Genomic DNA, 19823 nt, shown 5'->3' on the forward strand with positions numbered 1-19823 from the left:
CATACAAAAGACAAAATACAGTAATAATAACAAAAAAATATAGTAAAACTAGCTTGCTTTCTCTCCTGCACCACTGTACTAAGCCTATCAGGTGCAGGGATACTACCCGGGTATGCGAATAATCAGCTGTTGTTTATAATTGTGAGTCAATAGGAATTATTTTTCCCATGAAATTTTTATTGCCAAAAAACTGTGAAATAGCAAAGTGTGAATAGTTGAAATGTGAAGTGGTGAGGGATCACAAGATAACTATCAAAAGAACTAAATAATATAACTATCAAAAGAACTAAATGAGATAACTATCAAAAGAAGTAAATGAGATAACTATCAAAAGAACTAAATAAGATAAATATCAAAAGAACTAAATGAGATAACTATCAAAAGAACTAAATGAGATAACTATCAAAAGAACCAAATGAGATAACTATCAAAAGAACTAAATGAGATAACTATCAAAAGAACCAAATGAGATAACTATCAAAAGAACTAAATGAGATAACTATCAAAAGAACTAAATGAGATAACTATCAAAAGAACTAAATGAGATAACTATCAAAAGAACTAAATGAGATAACTATCAAAAGAACTAAATGAGATAACTATCAAAAGAACTAAATGAGATAACTATCAAAAGAACTAAATGAAATAACTATCAAAAGAACTAAATGAGATAACTATCAAAAGAACTAAATGAGATAACTATCAAAAGAACTAAATGAGATAACTATCAAAAGAACTAAATGAGATAACTATCAAAAGAACTAAATGAGATAACTATCAAAAGAACTAAATGAAATAACTATCAAAAGAACTAAATGAGATAACTATCAAAAGAACTAAATGAGATAACTATCAAAAGAACTAAATGAGATAACTATCAAAAGAACTAAATGAGATAACTATCAAAAGAACTAAATGAAATAACTATCAAAAGAACTAAATGAGATAACTATCAAAAGAACTAAATGAGATAACTATCAAAAGAACTAAATGAGATAACTATCAAAAGAACTAAATGAGATAACTATCAAAAGAACTAAATGAAATAACTATCAAAAGAACTAAATGAGATAACTATCAAAAGAACTAAATGAGATAACTATCAAAAGAACTAAATGAGATAACTATCAAAAGAACTAAATGAGATAACTATCAAAAGAACTAAATGAGATAACTATCAAAAGAACTAAATGAAATAACTATCAAAAGAACTAAATGAGATAACTATCAAAAGAACTAAATGAGATAACTATCAAAAGAACTAAATGAGATAACTATCAAAAGAACTAAATGAAATAACTATCAAAAGAACTAAATGAGATAACTATCAAAAGAACTAAATGAGATAACTATCAAAAGAACTACTAACTTTCTCCACTTCAATAACTTTGCTCTGTTCTGCAATCTCCTCTCCTTTGGCTTCGGCAAAAGATTTTTTCTCTGTGGCTGCCTTTGTTCCTGCAGCTATTTCAGCCAGTAGAGCTTCACAGGCTGCAGTCTTTTCTGTAACTGCCACTTTTTGTACTGCCAATTTTTCATTTAAAACTGCCAACATCTCACTGGCATCAGCAATTTTTTGTAAGCCTCCATGAAGACGCTCACACTAAAAAAAAATAATTCCTCAACATTAGCATACAAAGTCTCTATGGAACTTCTTGTTAGATATGAAATACAAACATATAAGTTTTTTTTTATTTAAAATCATTTTACAGTTTAAAAAAATATAATTTTATGAAAAAGTAATGTTTAAATAGACAGTATGCCATAAGATATTGTTTCCATTATATGAAAGAATATGAATAAACAGAGGCTATCTTTGTATTATTTCCATGCACAGAAACCCCAAAATGACAGGCAAAATATATTAGTTATTTTAGTTATTCAACAGAAAACACATTTTTCGGTATATGACATTGATTAGATTGATAGACATTATATATGAGATTTATTATGTAAATAATTATGCCTATACATTTCAGGTTTAGCCATAAAATAAATTAGCATGAAGAAAATAAAACAACAATGAAAGTCAGTCCTTAGTTCTATATATACAGAATATACACAGAACTTGAAACAATTGAATGTTGAGCAACCAACTTTCTACCTGGCTGAGAATGAACTTGTCTTGTTCATCTAATAGTTTGACATAAGTGTTGATAAAATCCAAGTAATTCTTGGGAGTGACATAGTTATTTCTTCGTAATCTCTGTAAAAATTTTATGCTGTAGACTCCAATAGACTGATGTACCATGACAACATGAGACACAATGTCTTGTCTTTTCTCTTGTGGGATCAGCTGGTTCTGTTCATGAGTTCATAGTATTGTTAAAGCATATTTTTTAAGTGTTCAAAACATTCTTGTACTTTTTCTAGCAGTTAATATTAAATCATGACTTCTTCAGCATAGTAACAGAAATAAAATAATGAATGGCTCAAAATGCAACTTACTTCTGGTGAAATGAAAACACTGGCCACAGCATACAGAGCTTGTTCTGGCCAAGGGAAGAACCAATCTATACTTGCATTGTTCACAGTACCTGGCCAAAAAAATAATTTCAGAATTAGTTTTTCCATATAAATTACAAACTTTTGATTGCAAAACTAAAATGAAAAAAGAAATGGATTCATTTTAAAAAATTTTCTCTATAATTAAAAAAAATGCTAAAAAAAATTTTTTTAAAGAAAAGTTTATGGCTTAAGTTCTAATGATTGAATATTTGGATAACCTGGAAAATTTCTGCATCTGGTTCTTAGTGTGTCTCCAACAGGTGACATGGCAAGGACAATGTGCAGATTGTTAGCACATTTATTAATAAAATATTGCCAGATCATCTCTTTGGCATGTCCAGCACCAGCTCTGAGGGCTTCATCTCTTAACTAAGTAAAACAAAAAGTGATGCATACAAATAAATTGTCTGTCTTCAATCACATACAATCATTACATTTGTTATTACAAGTTGTTTTTGTATAGCTTTGAATGAAACCTTTACCTGGCCTACAAGAGTTTCCTTTTCATCATCAGCATAGAGTGCAGGTACCATGCCTGATGTCAACATGTTGTTGATTAACTCCAGAAAACCTTTACAATGATGTTTTGTGGAAATATTATATATGTAAAAGCAGTAAACATTGAAAATTTTATGTCAAAAATATTACTTTTATAACTGTAATAATGATTTTTTTTAAATGATATTATCCTCTAATAAATCATTAAGATGTTTTAATGAGAAAGAATTTCTAATTTGTACAACAGAGTGAACACAAAACTAAATGGTAACAAAGTAACAAAGAAAACAGTCCTAATTTGAATGAGAGATCATTAGTTGGTCTCTACAACAATAGTGAGCTGTAACGTACCTTCCTCTACAACATGTTGGTCAGTAAATAAAAAAGCCACCTTCTGGTTCTCAGTGCCAAGTTTGTTATATAAAACCTTTAAATCTTCTCTGAAAGAGTTTTCATTGTATCCTCTGCTCAGCATTATCTCAAAAACCTGACAGCCAGCAGCATAAGATGCCAGGCGGCACAAACTTTGTTTGCCACTTCCTAAACAAAGAATTAAACATAAGCTTAAAATACAATAGATTAAAACATTAGAAGTGAGCAAGAACAAAGGGAAAGAACTTTTATTCTATAAATACATTCTTATACTTCTCATTATTTACATACAATTAGTTCCTAGTCCATCTTACAGAACCAATTAAAATACAACTTTCTTTTAGACTCATAATAATTATAAGCTCCTTATTGTGGAAGATTAACAAAATGAACTCAGAGATGGCTGTTAGCCTATTTCAGTTTTATCAAATTAGTTAGAACAGATTAAAGCAAATTATGAAATCATAATCTTGCTCTGTTGAGAAAAACAATTTACATTTGGTCCTTTTTTATCAATATTTTTCTGAGGCCTCTTGCTTCAAACAGAAGCATTCTAATTTAATTCCAGTAGTTCTGTAATATTTTTTTTTTATGTTTATAAAGTCATGTGAATCACTCATAGATTACTTGACTAATGTACCGTGTTTACAACATTAGTTGCATCCCATAAGATTTGTTGTTAGCTGAAAATGTAAGTTGATAAGAATAAGCTTACCACCAACACCAACAAGTAATGCATGACCTCTGTCCATTCTTAATACTCTATGGATCCGAGAAAGATGTTCTAGAGCATCATCAAACAAAACCAGATTCATTGGAGTGTGACTCTCATTATACTCTTCAAGAATCTGATCAGAAACAATTAGGGCCAAAAATTAGGATCAACAATGAATAGACATCATGTAGAGATGGAGCCTATAGTAGGAATCAGTGCAAATAGGTAAATACAAACCTCTTGGAAGACAGCCTTGGTTGCTTCATAATCCTGCATATCTTCATAAAGTCTTGGTTCACCTTCATCTAATGCAGTCCTGTAGTCACCATACAGTATTGGTTCCCTCATTACAAACTCCAAGTGAGATTTAAAATTGTCTTCCAGAAGACTCACGATTTTTTTCTATAGGGAAAAAAAACAAACTCTAAAAATTATATGTACAATTTTGTACATCCATGGTGTCAAGTAGCAAAAACATGAAGTTATCTATATTGTTTGTATAAAACAGAATATGTCAACTATCTGAGTTAGCTTTCCAAGAAATATAAATACACTAGCATAGGACTTGACAGAAATGTTAAAACAATTATAGACTATGATAACTTGAACAAAAAAAAAATGGAATGTACATCTTAACAAAAGAGAAAAATGCTGAAAACAATTACAGCAATGAGTTCTTTATCTTGATCATTAATGAGCCTGTCACTGATGACTCTGTGACATTCATTTCTCCACAGTCTGACAAATTGCTCTTCCTTGGAAAATCTATCTGGTGTAGACAGACATAGACCATTGTAGATACGAGATAAGTCTCTCAAGTTGAAAATGTAGTGAAATTTGGAAGGTGTGGGTGGCAGTTCCTTCACAGAGTGGCTGAAATATGAGAAAGAGATTAAAATAGTATCCTAATGATTTAGAACAATGCAGTGGGCTTTTGTAATAAAAATATTTAAGCTTACTAACCTATATAAATCCATTGTCATGTTTGTAATTTTGGATGACAAAGCTTGTAGTTCAGCTGAAAATGCTTGTAGATGCCCCTCTAAAATGGAGTTATAAATTTTAAACAGTGACTCAACATCAGGGAATGTCATGTTGAAGACCGAGAAGAGAGAAACAAATCGAGGATCTGTTTCATTTCTACCACCTCCAGCTTTGCCCATTGCAGCAATGTAACCCATGTCTCTCATGTTCTTCCAGTTTAAGTCTTTGCCTCTATCATACAGTCCACCTCTCTCTAGTAAAAGCTTCAACAAGGCAATGGGTTGCTGTGTTCCATATGTATCAACCTACAATACAGAATGTCAACAAAATAATATAAAAAAAGAAAAAAAAAAGAATTAAACTGTGGGTAAACTAGAGTGGAAGGCATGGGGAGTCCTTTGAGATGTCAATGTGAGAATGTGGTGATGAATTTACTGCCAATATAACACTGATGATTTGGTATGGGAAGATGAAATATGATGGATGGTCATGTGACAAGGTCCCTGCTGTATCACTCCTAGGAGGTGATGCTGAGACAAAGGTATGTGGTTCTTGAGATAATACATTTCCAGGTTTTATCATGGCACACTAGTGGAAATGTCCATAAAGAGGAAATGGATAACCAAATTAAAGAATAAGCACATGGCCTTGAGTGGGCTGGCATATACTAGCAAACAGCATAAGAAAGCCAATACAGCATTTTGTAGCTGGAGTCCTCTTTAAATGGTGGTACCTCTACAGTTGTGATGGTACATTGTAAGAATAAGATGAGCTCATTTGGAGTAACTGATGGGGATATAATGAGATGGGGATTTAAAAAAACAACTATTTGTTCCTAGCTTTTGGAGAAAGCCTTTTCAGTGATCAAAAACAAGACTCTTTACTAAACACTTTATAAGTCAGTAAATCAAGTAATGGTCAGAGCTAGCCTTTATTTTCCATATCTTTTTAAATATTTTCTTTTAATAACTATTGTGTTTTAATGCTGTTGTTTGTTATTTCAAAATTAAATATTAACCTTGACAGAATTTAAGCAAAGGATTCATTTCATTCAATCTAGGTTTTTATCTATTATTTCATTCAACCTAGGTTCATTCAACTTAGGTACATTCTCTTTCATTTCATTCAACTAAGTTACATTCTCTTTCATTTCATTTAACCTAGGTACATTCTCTTTCATTTCATTCAACTTAGGTACATTCTCTTTCATTTCATTCAACTAAGTTACATTCTCTTTCATTTCATTCAACTTAGGTACATTCTCTTTCATTTCATTCAACTAAGTTACATTCTCTTTCATTTCATTCAACCTAGGTACATTCTCTTTCATTTCATTCAACTTAGGTACATTCTCTTTCATTTCATTCAACTAAGTTACATTCTCTTTCATTTCATTCAACCTAGGTACATTCTCTTTCATTTCATTCAACTTAGGTACAAACAAAATATATACAAACAGAAAATCTTCACCCAACACAAAATTACAATTTTTTATCAAAGAACTACAAAAATGAAGTTATTGAATCCCTAAATTTCAAAGATTAGAGGCCATGCAATGTACCTGTGGCATGTTCATGTCATCAATGAAAATGATAAGTCTCTTTCCAGGAGGAGGTCCATAAGTATCTTTAGTTCTTTTTTCAACATTCGACTCCACATTTCTTTGCACATCCATGGAAGTTGTACGAGAGGAAAAATTCATATTCAGGAGAAGCTGTAAATAAAAGCCCCCCAAAAAAGTTTTTGATGCATTGAAAATATAATCTAAATATAAAAATTAAAATCATCAAAAATACTTGCAGCCTTAGTAAAGTATAGATTAATAATAAAAGTTTTTTAAAAATAAAACCAAGTGTCAATTCTATTTTTGAGCACATTTAAATTTTTTGTTAACATCACTTATTTGGTGCAATTCACTATCATTTGTCTTCTGCAACATATATCTATATAAACACTGTTTTAATGTTTGTCATACAAATGTAATTTTAAAAAGACATTATGTTAAATATAAACTAATTAGGGTCTAGTTAGGGTATAAACAATCTTCAGAACAGACATTAAGTATTAACTGTCTGTAATGTGAGTTATTTGTAGGTAATGACTGATCCACAGAGACAGGTATGAGTTTGTTTTTTAAATCAGACTTAAGCTAACAGGATGCTATGAGCATGTTCTTCTGGTCTTAATATCTTGACTTGAAACATTACAAAATATTTTTATTATAACTTTCTCAACTTACGTGTTGTTCTTGGTCAAGGGTTCTCAAAAAGTTTGCAATGGTTGCTGTCTTGGATGTTCCTGTCTCCCCAATCAACACAACTGGCCTTTTAATCCTGACCATCATCTGCAGCAGCCAAGTTGCTCTGACAGTATCTACAGTAGGCACCAAAATCTCATAAAACTTGAGATCTGGGTTGTGCTTGTAGACAGGGACCATCTTAGACCAGGGTATCCATTTTTTCTCTTCACCATCATAGAAATACTCATACAATGTTTGGGTGCCTGGGAGCTCACCTGGAGACATGATCATGGTGATGAGAGACTGTGACAAAATCTAAAGATTTCATATTATAACATTGTAGTATGATAACATTAACATAGAATCAATTAAGAGTTTGGTTTGTGTAATGCCAAAAAATATACATCTATACCGATATTAGATTAGATTTTTACATTAGAAATTCTTATACTTTACTAAATATATAAATTAATGAATATCAATGAATTAAATTAGCTACAATACTACCTATTACATTTATGTCCTTCTGAATTGAAAGATGAAATTCCTACCTAAAATTAAATTACCCAATAGCTAAACAAAAATAAACTAAATAATTGTCCAAGAATACTCAGAAATCTTAATCATGGAACAAGTGATTAATTAGGTGATTAGACTGACTAAATATGAACTTTCTGTTTAGATTAAAGCACAAAGAAACACAGAACCATTTAAGAAAACCAGAAGTTGTTTCCCTTGAAGACATTGTGATTCATGAAGTAGAAATGGAAAGCTATTCATTTTCTAAGGCCAACAGTTAATGAGGGTGTCATGTGACCAGATCAACAACCTACCACCTTTGCATCTTTCAAATTACTGCCATTAGAGTTGAGTGGATCCAGGGATATCCTAAGAACCCCAAAGTTCATTGGGATTTGAATTTGTGACCCTTGGTTTGGAAACAAAGTGTTTAGCCACTCAGCCCACTATGCCCTTTTAATATTGAGAAGATCAGTAAAAATAATACATTAGATAGTACAAAAGAAAACCAAAGACCTACAGTTTTATCTAATAAACATTAAAACTGATATTTGTCCACACACTAATGTGAACTGTTTGCTATTTACATGAGTGAAGGATATATCTGAAGTAATATAAATATATTGCAGTGAATGTTAACAAAAGTATACAGTATATAAATAGAATTGATAAAAGCAATATATAGTAATAGTTAAAATGTATTTTAAAAAATTATATCTTTCTATGTACACCAAAAGTATTTTAAAAAGTAATAATATATAACATTGGCAAAATTTGCTTTGTAATAATGGTGAGCATTCTCTGAATATTTATTGAACTATGTATTTGAAGTGATTTAATGATATATTTTCTATCTTGTATGCAACATCTGATATACTCTAGTTGATCAGTGAACATTGCTGCTTGTATAGTATAATGGAGACCTGTATGACACCAAGTGAGACTTACTTAAAAATTCCTTCATTTTTCTTCTGAAGTTCATTCGAGCAACTTTTTAAGTATCGTAGAAAAAAAGGATAGAGCAGCCAGTATTAACAATGAAACTTAAACTATAGAAACAATTGGAATTCTTTGCAATATGCAATACAAATAAAAAGGATACTTTGTGGTACAAATTTTATGTTTGGATGATAATGCTAATTATCAGCATGGTAATGACAACTTCTAAAAGTTATGAAAGAAATTGTTCAAGAAGGACAACTGGAAAGCATGCAGTTACCTGGTCCAGCATATTTGTTTTCCTCTTGGATTTGGGTGAGTGAGGCCAAGTACTTGACATAGCCATCAAATCGAACTCTTCCATCTTCCAGAAGGCCAGCTCCCACTGACCAGATTAGAGATTGTAGAAAAAAAGCTTCCAACTCTAATGGCTCTGAAACTTCTTTGACCAGAAGTGCATTTAGCATCTGACTTAACTGGTTCACCTAGTCAATATAAGGAAATGATAAATTATAAGTCAATATATTTATTACTTTAACAACTTATAATCTATCATGATTTACTTTCTTGCAATAAATAGGAAAAATACTAAAATTAAAACCTTTTTTTAAATAAAAATAAAAACAGGTGATTAATTGTAGCCAAAATGAATTTGATTGGACCAATAAAATTATCTTATCTTATAACTTAAAATATTAAATGGAAAAAAAAATACACTCCTAAATAAGATTTATATTTGATGTTAGATCCAGTGGAAAACAAGATCATGTAGAGAGTTTGTGTTACATGTTATGAGACCATTATTATTTGTATCCAACTTACTGGAGAAAATCATTAGATGTAAATAAGGTAAGGAAATAGGAATTAGAATAGAAGTTTTTCTTTGTGAGATCTAAATATGAAAGTGAAACTACAACTCCTTTGTCTAAAGTTTTAATCCTAATCCTATGAAGAGGCTAAAAAAATTTATGTAGACCTATATTTAAGATGATTAACATTGCATGAGTGATCTTACAGACAAACATTAAGTGAAATGGGATTATAAAAATATCTAAGTATAGAAATTGTTATGATTGCATGCAAGTCTTGTTAATGGTCACATACTAAATATAATTAGCAACTCACCATGTTTAAATTAGTCAAAGGTACTATGGTCTTAAGTTTCTCCACCTGTCTGCCATCTTGGATGCCTTCAATGACTAGATCAATACAATTAGGCACATACTTCTCATACAACAAATTGAGGTCATCCTGTTCCTGCTTGGTGCTCCTTGTGGATACCCACTTCTGCCAGTAAGGTTTGTAGCCCAGATTTTTTGGGTCAACATAGACCATACCACATCTTGAAATGGTGGCTGGTGAAGCATACTGTAGATCAAATACCTAAACCAGCAAATAACATTTTCTGATTAAAATTGTCATAAATTAAACATGCACTTTAAATTGTAAACAGCATAGTTTTCTTTTGATCAATTACACAAATTCAATAGTTTCTCAAAATCTTAACTCTTTCTCTCCTAACTGATGATACAAATGTTGATTCCACCAGAATGTGTTAAATAATTACGGAGAGAAAGAGTTAATAGTAGCTACAGTTTTAACGTGTACTTGCCTCAAATAACATGGCACAGTGTTTCTGTAATCTGATTCTCTCTCCATTGGCCAATGTTAGCAGCTTGTTGTCATCCATCACAGAATTCATATTTTCTACCCACAATGCATCAACATCACCATCATACACAATGTATTTCCTCTCATTCTTGTCAGTTGGCTTGTTAATATCTCTGAAAATATTGGATAGAAGACCATCTGTCCAGTCACGAGTGACTGGGTCTAGAATGCCATACAGTTCAATCACAGACCTATCTTTTGGATTGATAACAAACAATTTTGTTGTGATTCCAAGCCTGAGGATTCAAAGGAAGAAAATAATTACTACAGAGAAATAAAATTTAAAATATTTTTAAACAACACATCCAGAAAATGATCAACTGCAACATCTTTCACATTAAAAGTGGAAAGAAAAAGTAAATAATTAATTTTATGAAAGTATGAATAATTATTTATAAATAAACAAATTATCTCATGTATTTTGTTATTAATTAGGAAAAAAAAAATTGTTGAGCTATCTTCTTATTATAATTCTGAATGAAATGTTTGTTCACAATAAAATGATAGTGTAATGTTCACCTAGATTGTGCTTGAGCTAGAGTGTTAATGACAACAGATTTCCCTCCCCCTGTTGGTCCAACTATCATAGTGGTGTGTCTAGTAAGCATGGTCTCATACATCTGAACTACTTTGTCAACCTGAAATATGAAAGGACAACATGATACATTAAAACAAATATTTGTTCTGAACTAAGAGTACCACAAATCAAAGTCTGATTTGTGCTCATCTAATCTATCCTTGATATTTTCTAGCTAATTTTTTTTAAAATCTGATACCTGATGTGGCAATAAGACATAGCCATTGTCTTGAAGAACTTGCTCCACTGCATCATTAAAATTTGGATACCTAACTCTGGGACAATCCAAGCCTGGGAACAGGTCAGAGATGAGGCCCAAGAAGAGAGGCACATCTTCAAACACAAATTTAGGAAGGTTCATGTCTCGGAGTGCTCTCATGAGTACCACATCCTGGAAATTGGACACAATATTCAAACAACTATTCAAAAACAAATAATAGTTTTTTTAACTATTAAAGTATTACAATTAAAGAATATAACTTTTACCTCTGCTAAATCTGGAGAGCCTCGTTTTAGTTCTCCTGCCATGACAAGTACAGATTTCAAGGCCCTAAGACCAAAATCATAGTGGTATTGTTTGGACAGTTGTTCCTTTGCTAGCTTGTAGAGCACAGTCATCTTTTTGGCCAAGACCTGATCAAATTTTAATAGCATACTGTCAGTTTAACATATATTTTCGAAATATAATATAAAATGATATATATGATAATAATTTTTACAAATATTTTTTTGCTTTAATATGTATTTTTTTAAATGTACAAAATTATTTTTAAAAATAGTATCCCACTAACCTTGGCCATGAGAAATCCCTCAGAAAATAACATAATTTCACAGATCTGTTGTAAGTCTGGCACAATGACCACAACTGGTCTGAAGAGAGCTTTCACTGATTCTGGTAGTTCTGTTCGACCAGCATATCCAGGATTCATGGTAATGAAAACCCCCACTCTAGAATCAAGGTCAATTTCCTGACCTTCAAACTGAAATATGATTAAGTGGTTTGAGGTGTATAAAATATAAGTTTATGTATCTTAGCTTAGCATATAACTATCAAGATTGTTTCTTGTGTTTGGCTTACATGAAAATTTTTGAGGTTGAGCACAAGTGCATTCTGTATAGTCTTCAACTGTGTGGAGATGACAGACAGGACTGACACATCTATTCTGTTGAACTCATCAAAACATCCCCAGGCTCCACACTGACATAGACCAGACAAGATTTTGCCTACTGCCTGATAAAAGAACATATATATTACACAATTATATATGCATTTGTTGAAGTAGACAAAAGTTGTAACATTTTAAACAAGCATGAAATGTAAATAAACATTTAATATTTTAAATATAAAACTAATAGACATCAAAATAGTAACTCAAATAATAATATGCAAGGGATTCAAAAATTAAATTCAAGCATCTACATGTAATGGAAACCAAGACCTAAACCTAAATTCCTACATGAAACAACAGAAACACAAAACTCTACATCAACTGTAAAATAGTAAGTACCTAGTAATCCATACCCTCAACTCAGTTTGTGACAACACAAAGTAAACCCAACAAACAAATCATGAGTACCTTGTAGTCCATACCCTCACCACAGTTTGTCACAACACAAAGTAAACCTAACAAACAAATCATGAGTACCTTGTAGTCCATACCCTCACCACAGTTTGTCACAACACAAAGTAAACCCAAGGCTTTGGCTAGATCTTTGGTTGTTTCTGTCTTACCAGTACCAGCAGGTCCGGCAGGAGCTCCTCCAAGTTTCATGGACAGAGCCTGAAATGCACCATTATTGAGTGAGAGTTGCATTAAATATTACATCCTTTACAATTATTTAAATCAAAATAGTTGTAAATATTATTTTAGTTCTGTGATATTTTATGCCTCAAGAGATCATCTTTTCCTTTGCATCATCTAATGTGACTTAAAAGGCCAATTTTAAACAAGAGATCTTATCTATTTCTCAATGTAACACAGCTGTTAGCAGCAGGATCCACAACAAAAGTTGTATCAAATAAAACTAGGTAACAGACAAATTAATAGCAGGCTAAAACAAATATATAACCTTACTTGTGTGAGAGTTAAGTATATGCGGTCTGTCAGTGGTGTTATTACCAGTCTACCATTCAGACCCATGTACTCATAGCCATAACCAAACTCTCCGGTACATTGGCGGATGACAAGTTGATCAGGTTCCTTTTCCCAGTAAAACCTTAGTTGTGACTCCCATTCAAATTCACGTGAATCCATTATGCTATACACGAGGAGCAAAAATGATGTTTTCAGTTGACTCATAAAATTAAGTCAATTGTTTGTATTGGTTAATGCATAAAATAAATAAAATGCAATAAAATTGTTGATTAAAAAAAAAAAACAACTAAATAATATATTTAATCCCTTCATAAGACTGTGACTTCACTAAAGTTACCTGTCTCTAACAAAGCAGTCAATAATATCCCTGGCATGGACATCAATAATTAGCACTGAGTTAAACTTGGATCTGTCATTTTTAGATAAAGGAGACCTCACCTGCAGCACATAATAACTTACTGTGAAATAGCTGTTTATATTTAGGTAGTAAACTTTAAGGTTAGATATAACTATAACTTACTCAAAGAGAAATTGATATTATTTCTAAAGAGATATTTACCTTCACAACAAGATCATCAATCTGTTTGTGCAGCTTTTTAGCATATTCTTTCATGGCTGTTTTAATTCCTTTCTTCACTTTGCGGAAGACATCTTCAACTTCCCATGTCCACCAAACTTGGTTACCAGCCAGACAGACCATGCCTTGATAGTCCAACATCCAATCAACTCTGTCATTAGAAAATATTGATTAATCATAGAAATAATGTGATAATTGGCTTTCACTAAATACATGCACTTCTACATTTTGTTTCATTTTGCAGGCATATATAACCATTCAGGAACTGGAGCGTTTACAGTGTTAGTGCAGATCTGAAAGATAAAGTTGAAATGATTCAAGTTACAAGCTTGAGGTCTCTGAGATGACTCAGCCCATTAAGCCTTAGCTGGCTAAAGTAAATGAGACACACACAAATCTTTAGTTAACAGTGTACTAAATGTCAAAATTTTGCATTTGAATCATGGATCAAAGACTTACTATATGCTTGATTAGAAATGAAAGACAAGCCAATTAAAATTAAGTTTACATCAAACTTCTAATTATGTTTATATTCAATGAGTCTTAATGTTCTCCTTAAATATTTTGAAGTTTGCAATAACCATGGCTAGAACAAAAGCTTAAAAAAAAAAAAATAATTTATCAATTTTAAAAAAGTTGTAATTCCATGTAAATGATTCCATACCAAATTTGTCAGCAATAATAATAAAAGAGCTACTTGAACAAAATTTTACTTCATGCTATTTATTTTAAATCTTATAAAGTATTTTTAAAGTCTACATTTTGTTTTTTGTTAGAAACTACCTGCTCTTTTTGTAGCTGTAATAAAAGATTGCCTCTTTTGTAATAAGACGGTTTGTAGATCTCATTTCTGCCAGAACTGATGTCATCCAATCTTCAACTCGACCATCGGCAGTCACATTGGTTCGGAAGTCCATTTCCTCTTTTTCAGCAGACACCATTCCAGTTGCTAGCATTTCATTGGTTGGACCTTTCTGAAACTTGAGAGCTGCTATGTTATCAAACATCTGAAAATAAAGTAAACAAGAATGATAAGTTGAACACAATTAACACTTTGGATGAAAAAATTGTTTTAGTAGACAAGATAAAAACACGAATGAATGCTTTCACTATTACTAAATCATCCAGACAAAAAAGATTTACTTTGATCATGTGCTCCTGGACACATTCAGGATCTGAAGATCCCAGGATGCTCAGCAGCTCATCATCAGAAATAAAGAAGAATCGTGGGAAGGCATTACGTTTGGAATCAAGGTAATCATTCAATGATTTCTGACATTTTTCTAGACCTAAACTCAAGCCCTGCAAGTCTTGAAGCCTATTGGGTGCATGGCAAGAAAGTTTGATGAGAGGAGTTTTATATGTATCTCCCATGATCTGAAATCAACAACAAGTAGAGTTAATCTTTTAACCATAAACTAGACGGGTAAGAATTTCTGAAAAACGAAAACTAAAAGCAAACATTATTTTGATACCAAAATTTACATTTAATTATTTGTCATTATATTCAATATTAAAATATACAAAGTTTATAGCCCATTAGAAAACCTGGCAATCTTTTTTAATGCAAATTATATTACAGCTAACCTTTTTAAATGTTTTATCAATCTGATCAAACTTTTTGGCCTCTTCTGGCAACTGAGAACGGATATCTCCTCCAATGAAAATACCCTCTAAGTACATCCACTTGCGTTGAACAATCATCCACACCTTATGAAAATTAATTCAATAATGATTTTAAAAAATCAATTCTAATAGTAAGAATTGTAGAAAAAAATTATAAGAAATGATAATAACATAGAACTTACTTCCAAAACCTCAGAAATATGTGACAAAGATTTTTCCCAGTTTTGAACATTAGTTAGAAATGGACCAATAAATCTTGAAGCTGACATGCTCTGAAAAAAAGACAAAATATTACAAGTGATGAAAGACATTTTGAAACCAATAGAAATTTATTACATGATTTATATCTCTCATGAAAAGTTGATACAGAAAATTCAATAGAAAGTAATGAGTATAAAACCTGTAAATTCATAGAAGAATCATCCAAACTTTGTAAAACTTCCTCCACTGATCCCAGAATAAAACCTCTGTTGGATGTCCCTTTCATGTAGGCTTGGACAGTAAACTTCATGTTGTTCCAGGTCTCTTCAACTTCACGCACTCCCTGTCAAATAGTTGGTGTATATCTTTTCAAATTATAGAACTAAACCAAGATTTCTTTTGTTTAATTGCCATTCATTGAAAAATAAAAACTTTTTAACATAAGAACTAAAGACTAATGTTTTTGGGTTAGCATTCCTTACCTTTTCAATGCCCATTTCTTTGGAGGCACAAGTGACTATCTCAGCAATGGTATCTCTATAACGATGAAGCTCCATGGCAAAAATGTTGGCTAAGGTGAAAGTATCTGGATTCATTTCAAACTTCTGGCCAGTCTTGACCATCAGCTCTTTCCAATGTCTGTCTCGCAGTGCTTCATGTTTCAAGTCACCAAACAAGGGGAGAGAATCACGAAACTCTTTCATTTTGTCTTCCAAACACCGTGCCACTGCCATTTGTCTAACCTCACGAGGCAGTTTTCTTAAGTCTTTTAAGAACTTTTCTATGCCATCTTGTAGAATTTGTACATTGAGATTGGCCCATAAAGTCTCTGACCACTGCTCTCTAGCAATCTAAAAGAAAAGTTTTCTATTACTAAGTAAAAATTGAGCACTTAAAGAATGTATAGCTGTGATGATAATATTAAGACAAATAAATTATACTAAAAGTAGAGATAACTATAGATAGAGCTTTAGTTTCAAATATAAATTCTGTTGTGCAATAACAACTCTTTACCTTTTGCTCATTATATATTTGATAAATACTCTCCAAACCAGACATTTCTTTTTGAACTTTCATTAGCTCTTGGTACATTGTGATTGGAAGTTCAAACAGTTTTTCAGCATTGGTCAGTTCTTGTTTACTAGATTCCAGTTCATGAATTTCTTCTTTGAACATTTTCATAAGTTCAACACCTAAAACAAAGTATAAATATATGCATACAAAAAAGTGGAATATCATTGTGTGCTTATTCCGTAGTAAAAATATGGCTGCAGTATACATTCAAATTTAAGCAATAAAAGTGAACACACTTTCATAATTTTTAAAATAAAGAGTAAAATAAAGAGAAGCTTTATACAAAGTCAAAAATGTTTCACTAAAATTTCACAGACTTTTTTTTTTATTTTGTATCAAAGAAATATAACACAGTCTATACTAATACTTTTTTTGTGAATTTTAGAATTAGGAATAATATCATTTTAAACAAATCCTGTCAATTATAGAAAACATTTATATTTTTTTTTACATTTTTGGTTTTTACTTAACATGTAATGTGTTCTGAAAAGTTCATTATTAAATACTATTGCACATAAAAAAAAAGATTTTGAACATAAGACATATTGTAATGTAAATAATGAGCTTGTGTTTTGCTGTACTTTAAGGGCAGTATATAAATAAAATAAAATATATAATTGACAACTTATTTCAGCAGCAAATGAAATATTTCTATAATATAAAACAACATTTTCATTAAGGACAAACTTCTACATCACTCTACTAGTATCAAGAGATAATGTTCACCTTGAACCTATTTAGACCAACCTTTATCTAAGTCTTCCCCAACAGCTCCAGGACCTTCTAAAAGAAATCTATCAGAAAAATCTGTCAATGCTTTTTTAAATTCAGAAATTTGATCTTGTGTGATCTGAGAACAAAGGTAATGGTAAAATGAAGTCACTCAAAAAAAAAAGTTTATCAATATTTGTTGAGACAGTATGAAATAAGAGCTACTGACTTCTGTAAACTTTCTCTTGACTTTGACAAGACTGGCATCTATATTTTTAGATTTCAATACCAAGTCATCCCACATTTGAGGTAGTTGTGCCTGCAGTTCTTTATCTTTGGCATCAACCTAAATATTTACAGGGTAGAATAAAAACACTCAATATATACATCATGTCATTAAAACAAGTCAAATAATTGAATTAAACTATATCAGTTATCAAATTATCTATGTGTGAAAAGATTTTTCTCAGTGATTTATAGAGAGCTTTTTTATGACTTACAGGAATGTTGTACATTGCTAGAGTTCTGTATCTCTCCTGGATATCACTAATTGTGTTTAAAACATCTAATGACATGGACTTGATATCTGATATTGTGGACAAAACTGATTTGAGATCATCTAAAGTAGATGGAGTCTGTTCAAGGTCATCTGACTTGTCCTAAATATCATAGAATTACAAACAATATATCAGAAATCAAAATATTTTACCACATACAAAAAAGTCTTATATCATTTAGTACAAATTGGTGTATTTGTTGTTCAAACAGAATGATGTTTCACATGAATGTCCTAAAGATAAATCATTATCAATTTCCAGGTGGAATTTATTGCTGATTAATTTAACATTCAAGCAAAATGTCTCTAAGGTCAAGTGAAGGGTAGAAAATTCACCTCTTTTTCTCTATAGCCATATTTCCTAACAAATGTCTTTTATCCATTATTATATTCAAAACTGACAGTAGGAGGCCTTAAGACTCCAAATAAAAATCACAGTTTCTGCAGATCAAGAAGATCTGTTAAACAACCAAATGCTATGCTACTCAATCTTTAAAGCTAATCTTGTTATCCTAAAGTATGTGTTTGTAGACGCTATCATTGAATACCAAGATATAATTTCAACAGATTCAAGTAACTATGAGGCAAACAAAAAAACTGACAAATTAAAACAAATAGTTTGAAAAGATTTGACTCACATCAAGAGTTTTGTGAAGATTGGTCAACAGATTTTTAGCAGATTCCTGGAGCAATCTTCCTAATGTTTTGATCCATTCCTTAGCATGCTCCTTGACTGAGCTTGAGAGATGTGTCATCTTTAGCCTAATGCAATCTTGATCTCTAAAGTCACTCATAGCATTGATCTCTTCAATAGTTTTGTGATAATACTGAAGACGGTCATCTAACTCCACTGGACTTGGGTTTTTCTGTAGCCATTTATCAGCCGTAGCTTGCTGTTCAATATAAAATATTGTTTTAAGTAATCATTAAATTAATTAAAATAGATCAAATTATTTTTAAGTTTTCCACACAAAAAAATGTAACTTAAAGTGTAAATAGTTTAAAATTTTAAACTTATGAAGTCTGTAATTAGATCTGTACAAACAAAAGAAACTTTAGCAATTAGAAAGGATGAAAGAAATGTTTGTACTTGTGATAGCCATACAAAATTATATGTAGTACTCCAAAACATACATCTCATATTACCCAATTATAAGAAATATTTTTAAAGAGTTTCTGTATTCTTAATATTGGTGTCACATCAACTTATCCAACTGTATATCAAATATTATCACATTACCTTATCCACTTTCCAGACATTTTTGTATTTTTTCCACTTTGTTAGATATCTGCGAAGGTCTGTCAGGGTTCCCTTCATGTCATTTTGAACTTTCTGAATCAATTCAATTATTTCTTGATTCATAGCCAGGTCTGTGAAAAAACTGAAAACAAACAGCTCATCTTCTCCTTCTACTTTCTGTGGGGAACACTCAAGGCAACTGCCATTCAACCATCGTACAAACAGTTTGGACCTAAACAGATAGAAATGTTACAAATACTTTATTTACATATATTTGTGTCTTTTAAATTTTTAAATATAATAAATAATGTTTTTATTTAAACACATTTTGCAAACAAAAAAAAAACAGTAAAAAATCCAGAGTTTTGTCCATTTTTTTAAATTATTTAATATTTAATATTACCATCAATTTAAAAAAAATGGCATAATTAACATATCTAATCTTATCTTATATAATACAGACGTTACTTCAAAAAAGAAGATGATTACGTCCTACGCGTCATGCATTTAGTCATGCATATTAACCAAAGACTTAAATTCTGCCAAGTCACTGGTTTTCCTGGCTAGCTCAGGCAACCCATTCAATGCTCTAATAGCACTATGGAAGAAGGAGTATTTGTGCAAATTTGTCCTAGCATATGGAACGAGAAATGTGCCTTTATCTTTGTGTCTTTCAGAGTATTTTATTAAATTTTGTTTTTGTATGTGAAGATTATGGTT

The 19823-nt window shown here is 31.2% G+C and overlaps 1 protein-coding gene across 2 annotated transcripts in view; it reads right to left on the reverse strand.

Moving 5' to 3' along the window:
- LOC106071343 (dynein axonemal heavy chain 10-like) overlaps positions 1–19823 on the reverse strand; it is a 54617-nt gene that overhangs the window by 17671 nt on the left and 17123 nt on the right. For both annotated transcript variants that reach the window (XM_013231428.2, XM_013231426.2), the window contains 36 exons: positions 19104–19335; positions 18502–18756; positions 17808–17966; positions 17537–17653; positions 17344–17446; positions 16537–16715; positions 16005–16373; positions 15722–15865; positions 15504–15593; positions 15283–15405; positions 14839–15072; positions 14479–14702; positions 13678–13846; positions 13456–13556; positions 13098–13281; positions 12669–12803; positions 12101–12253; positions 11814–12002; positions 11509–11655; positions 11222–11413; positions 10965–11083; positions 10387–10681; positions 9900–10157; positions 9055–9259; positions 7317–7591; positions 6639–6791; positions 5057–5382; positions 4759–4966; positions 4331–4495; positions 4094–4226; positions 3358–3546; positions 2991–3079; positions 2727–2877; positions 2449–2537; positions 2105–2302; positions 1370–1603 (listed from right to left, as the gene is read on the reverse strand). In XM_013231428.2, the coding sequence (XP_013086882.2) occupies positions 1370–1603; positions 2105–2302; positions 2449–2537; positions 2727–2877; positions 2991–3079; positions 3358–3546; positions 4094–4226; positions 4331–4495; positions 4759–4966; positions 5057–5382; positions 6639–6791; positions 7317–7591; positions 9055–9259; positions 9900–10157; positions 10387–10681; positions 10965–11083; positions 11222–11413; positions 11509–11655; positions 11814–12002; positions 12101–12253; positions 12669–12803; positions 13098–13281; positions 13456–13556; positions 13678–13846; positions 14479–14702; positions 14839–15072; positions 15283–15405; positions 15504–15593; positions 15722–15865; positions 16005–16373; positions 16537–16715; positions 17344–17446; positions 17537–17653; positions 17808–17966; positions 18502–18756; positions 19104–19335 (6586 nt within the window). The remainder of the gene's footprint in view (positions 1–1369; positions 1604–2104; positions 2303–2448; positions 2538–2726; positions 2878–2990; positions 3080–3357; positions 3547–4093; positions 4227–4330; positions 4496–4758; positions 4967–5056; positions 5383–6638; positions 6792–7316; positions 7592–9054; positions 9260–9899; positions 10158–10386; positions 10682–10964; positions 11084–11221; positions 11414–11508; positions 11656–11813; positions 12003–12100; positions 12254–12668; positions 12804–13097; positions 13282–13455; positions 13557–13677; positions 13847–14478; positions 14703–14838; positions 15073–15282; positions 15406–15503; positions 15594–15721; positions 15866–16004; positions 16374–16536; positions 16716–17343; positions 17447–17536; positions 17654–17807; positions 17967–18501; positions 18757–19103; positions 19336–19823) is intronic.

The sequence above is a fragment of the Biomphalaria glabrata genome, chromosome 12 (genome assembly GCF_947242115.1).
Source record: "Biomphalaria glabrata chromosome 12, xgBioGlab47.1, whole genome shotgun sequence".
NCBI lineage: Eukaryota > Metazoa > Mollusca > Gastropoda > Planorbidae > Biomphalaria > Biomphalaria glabrata.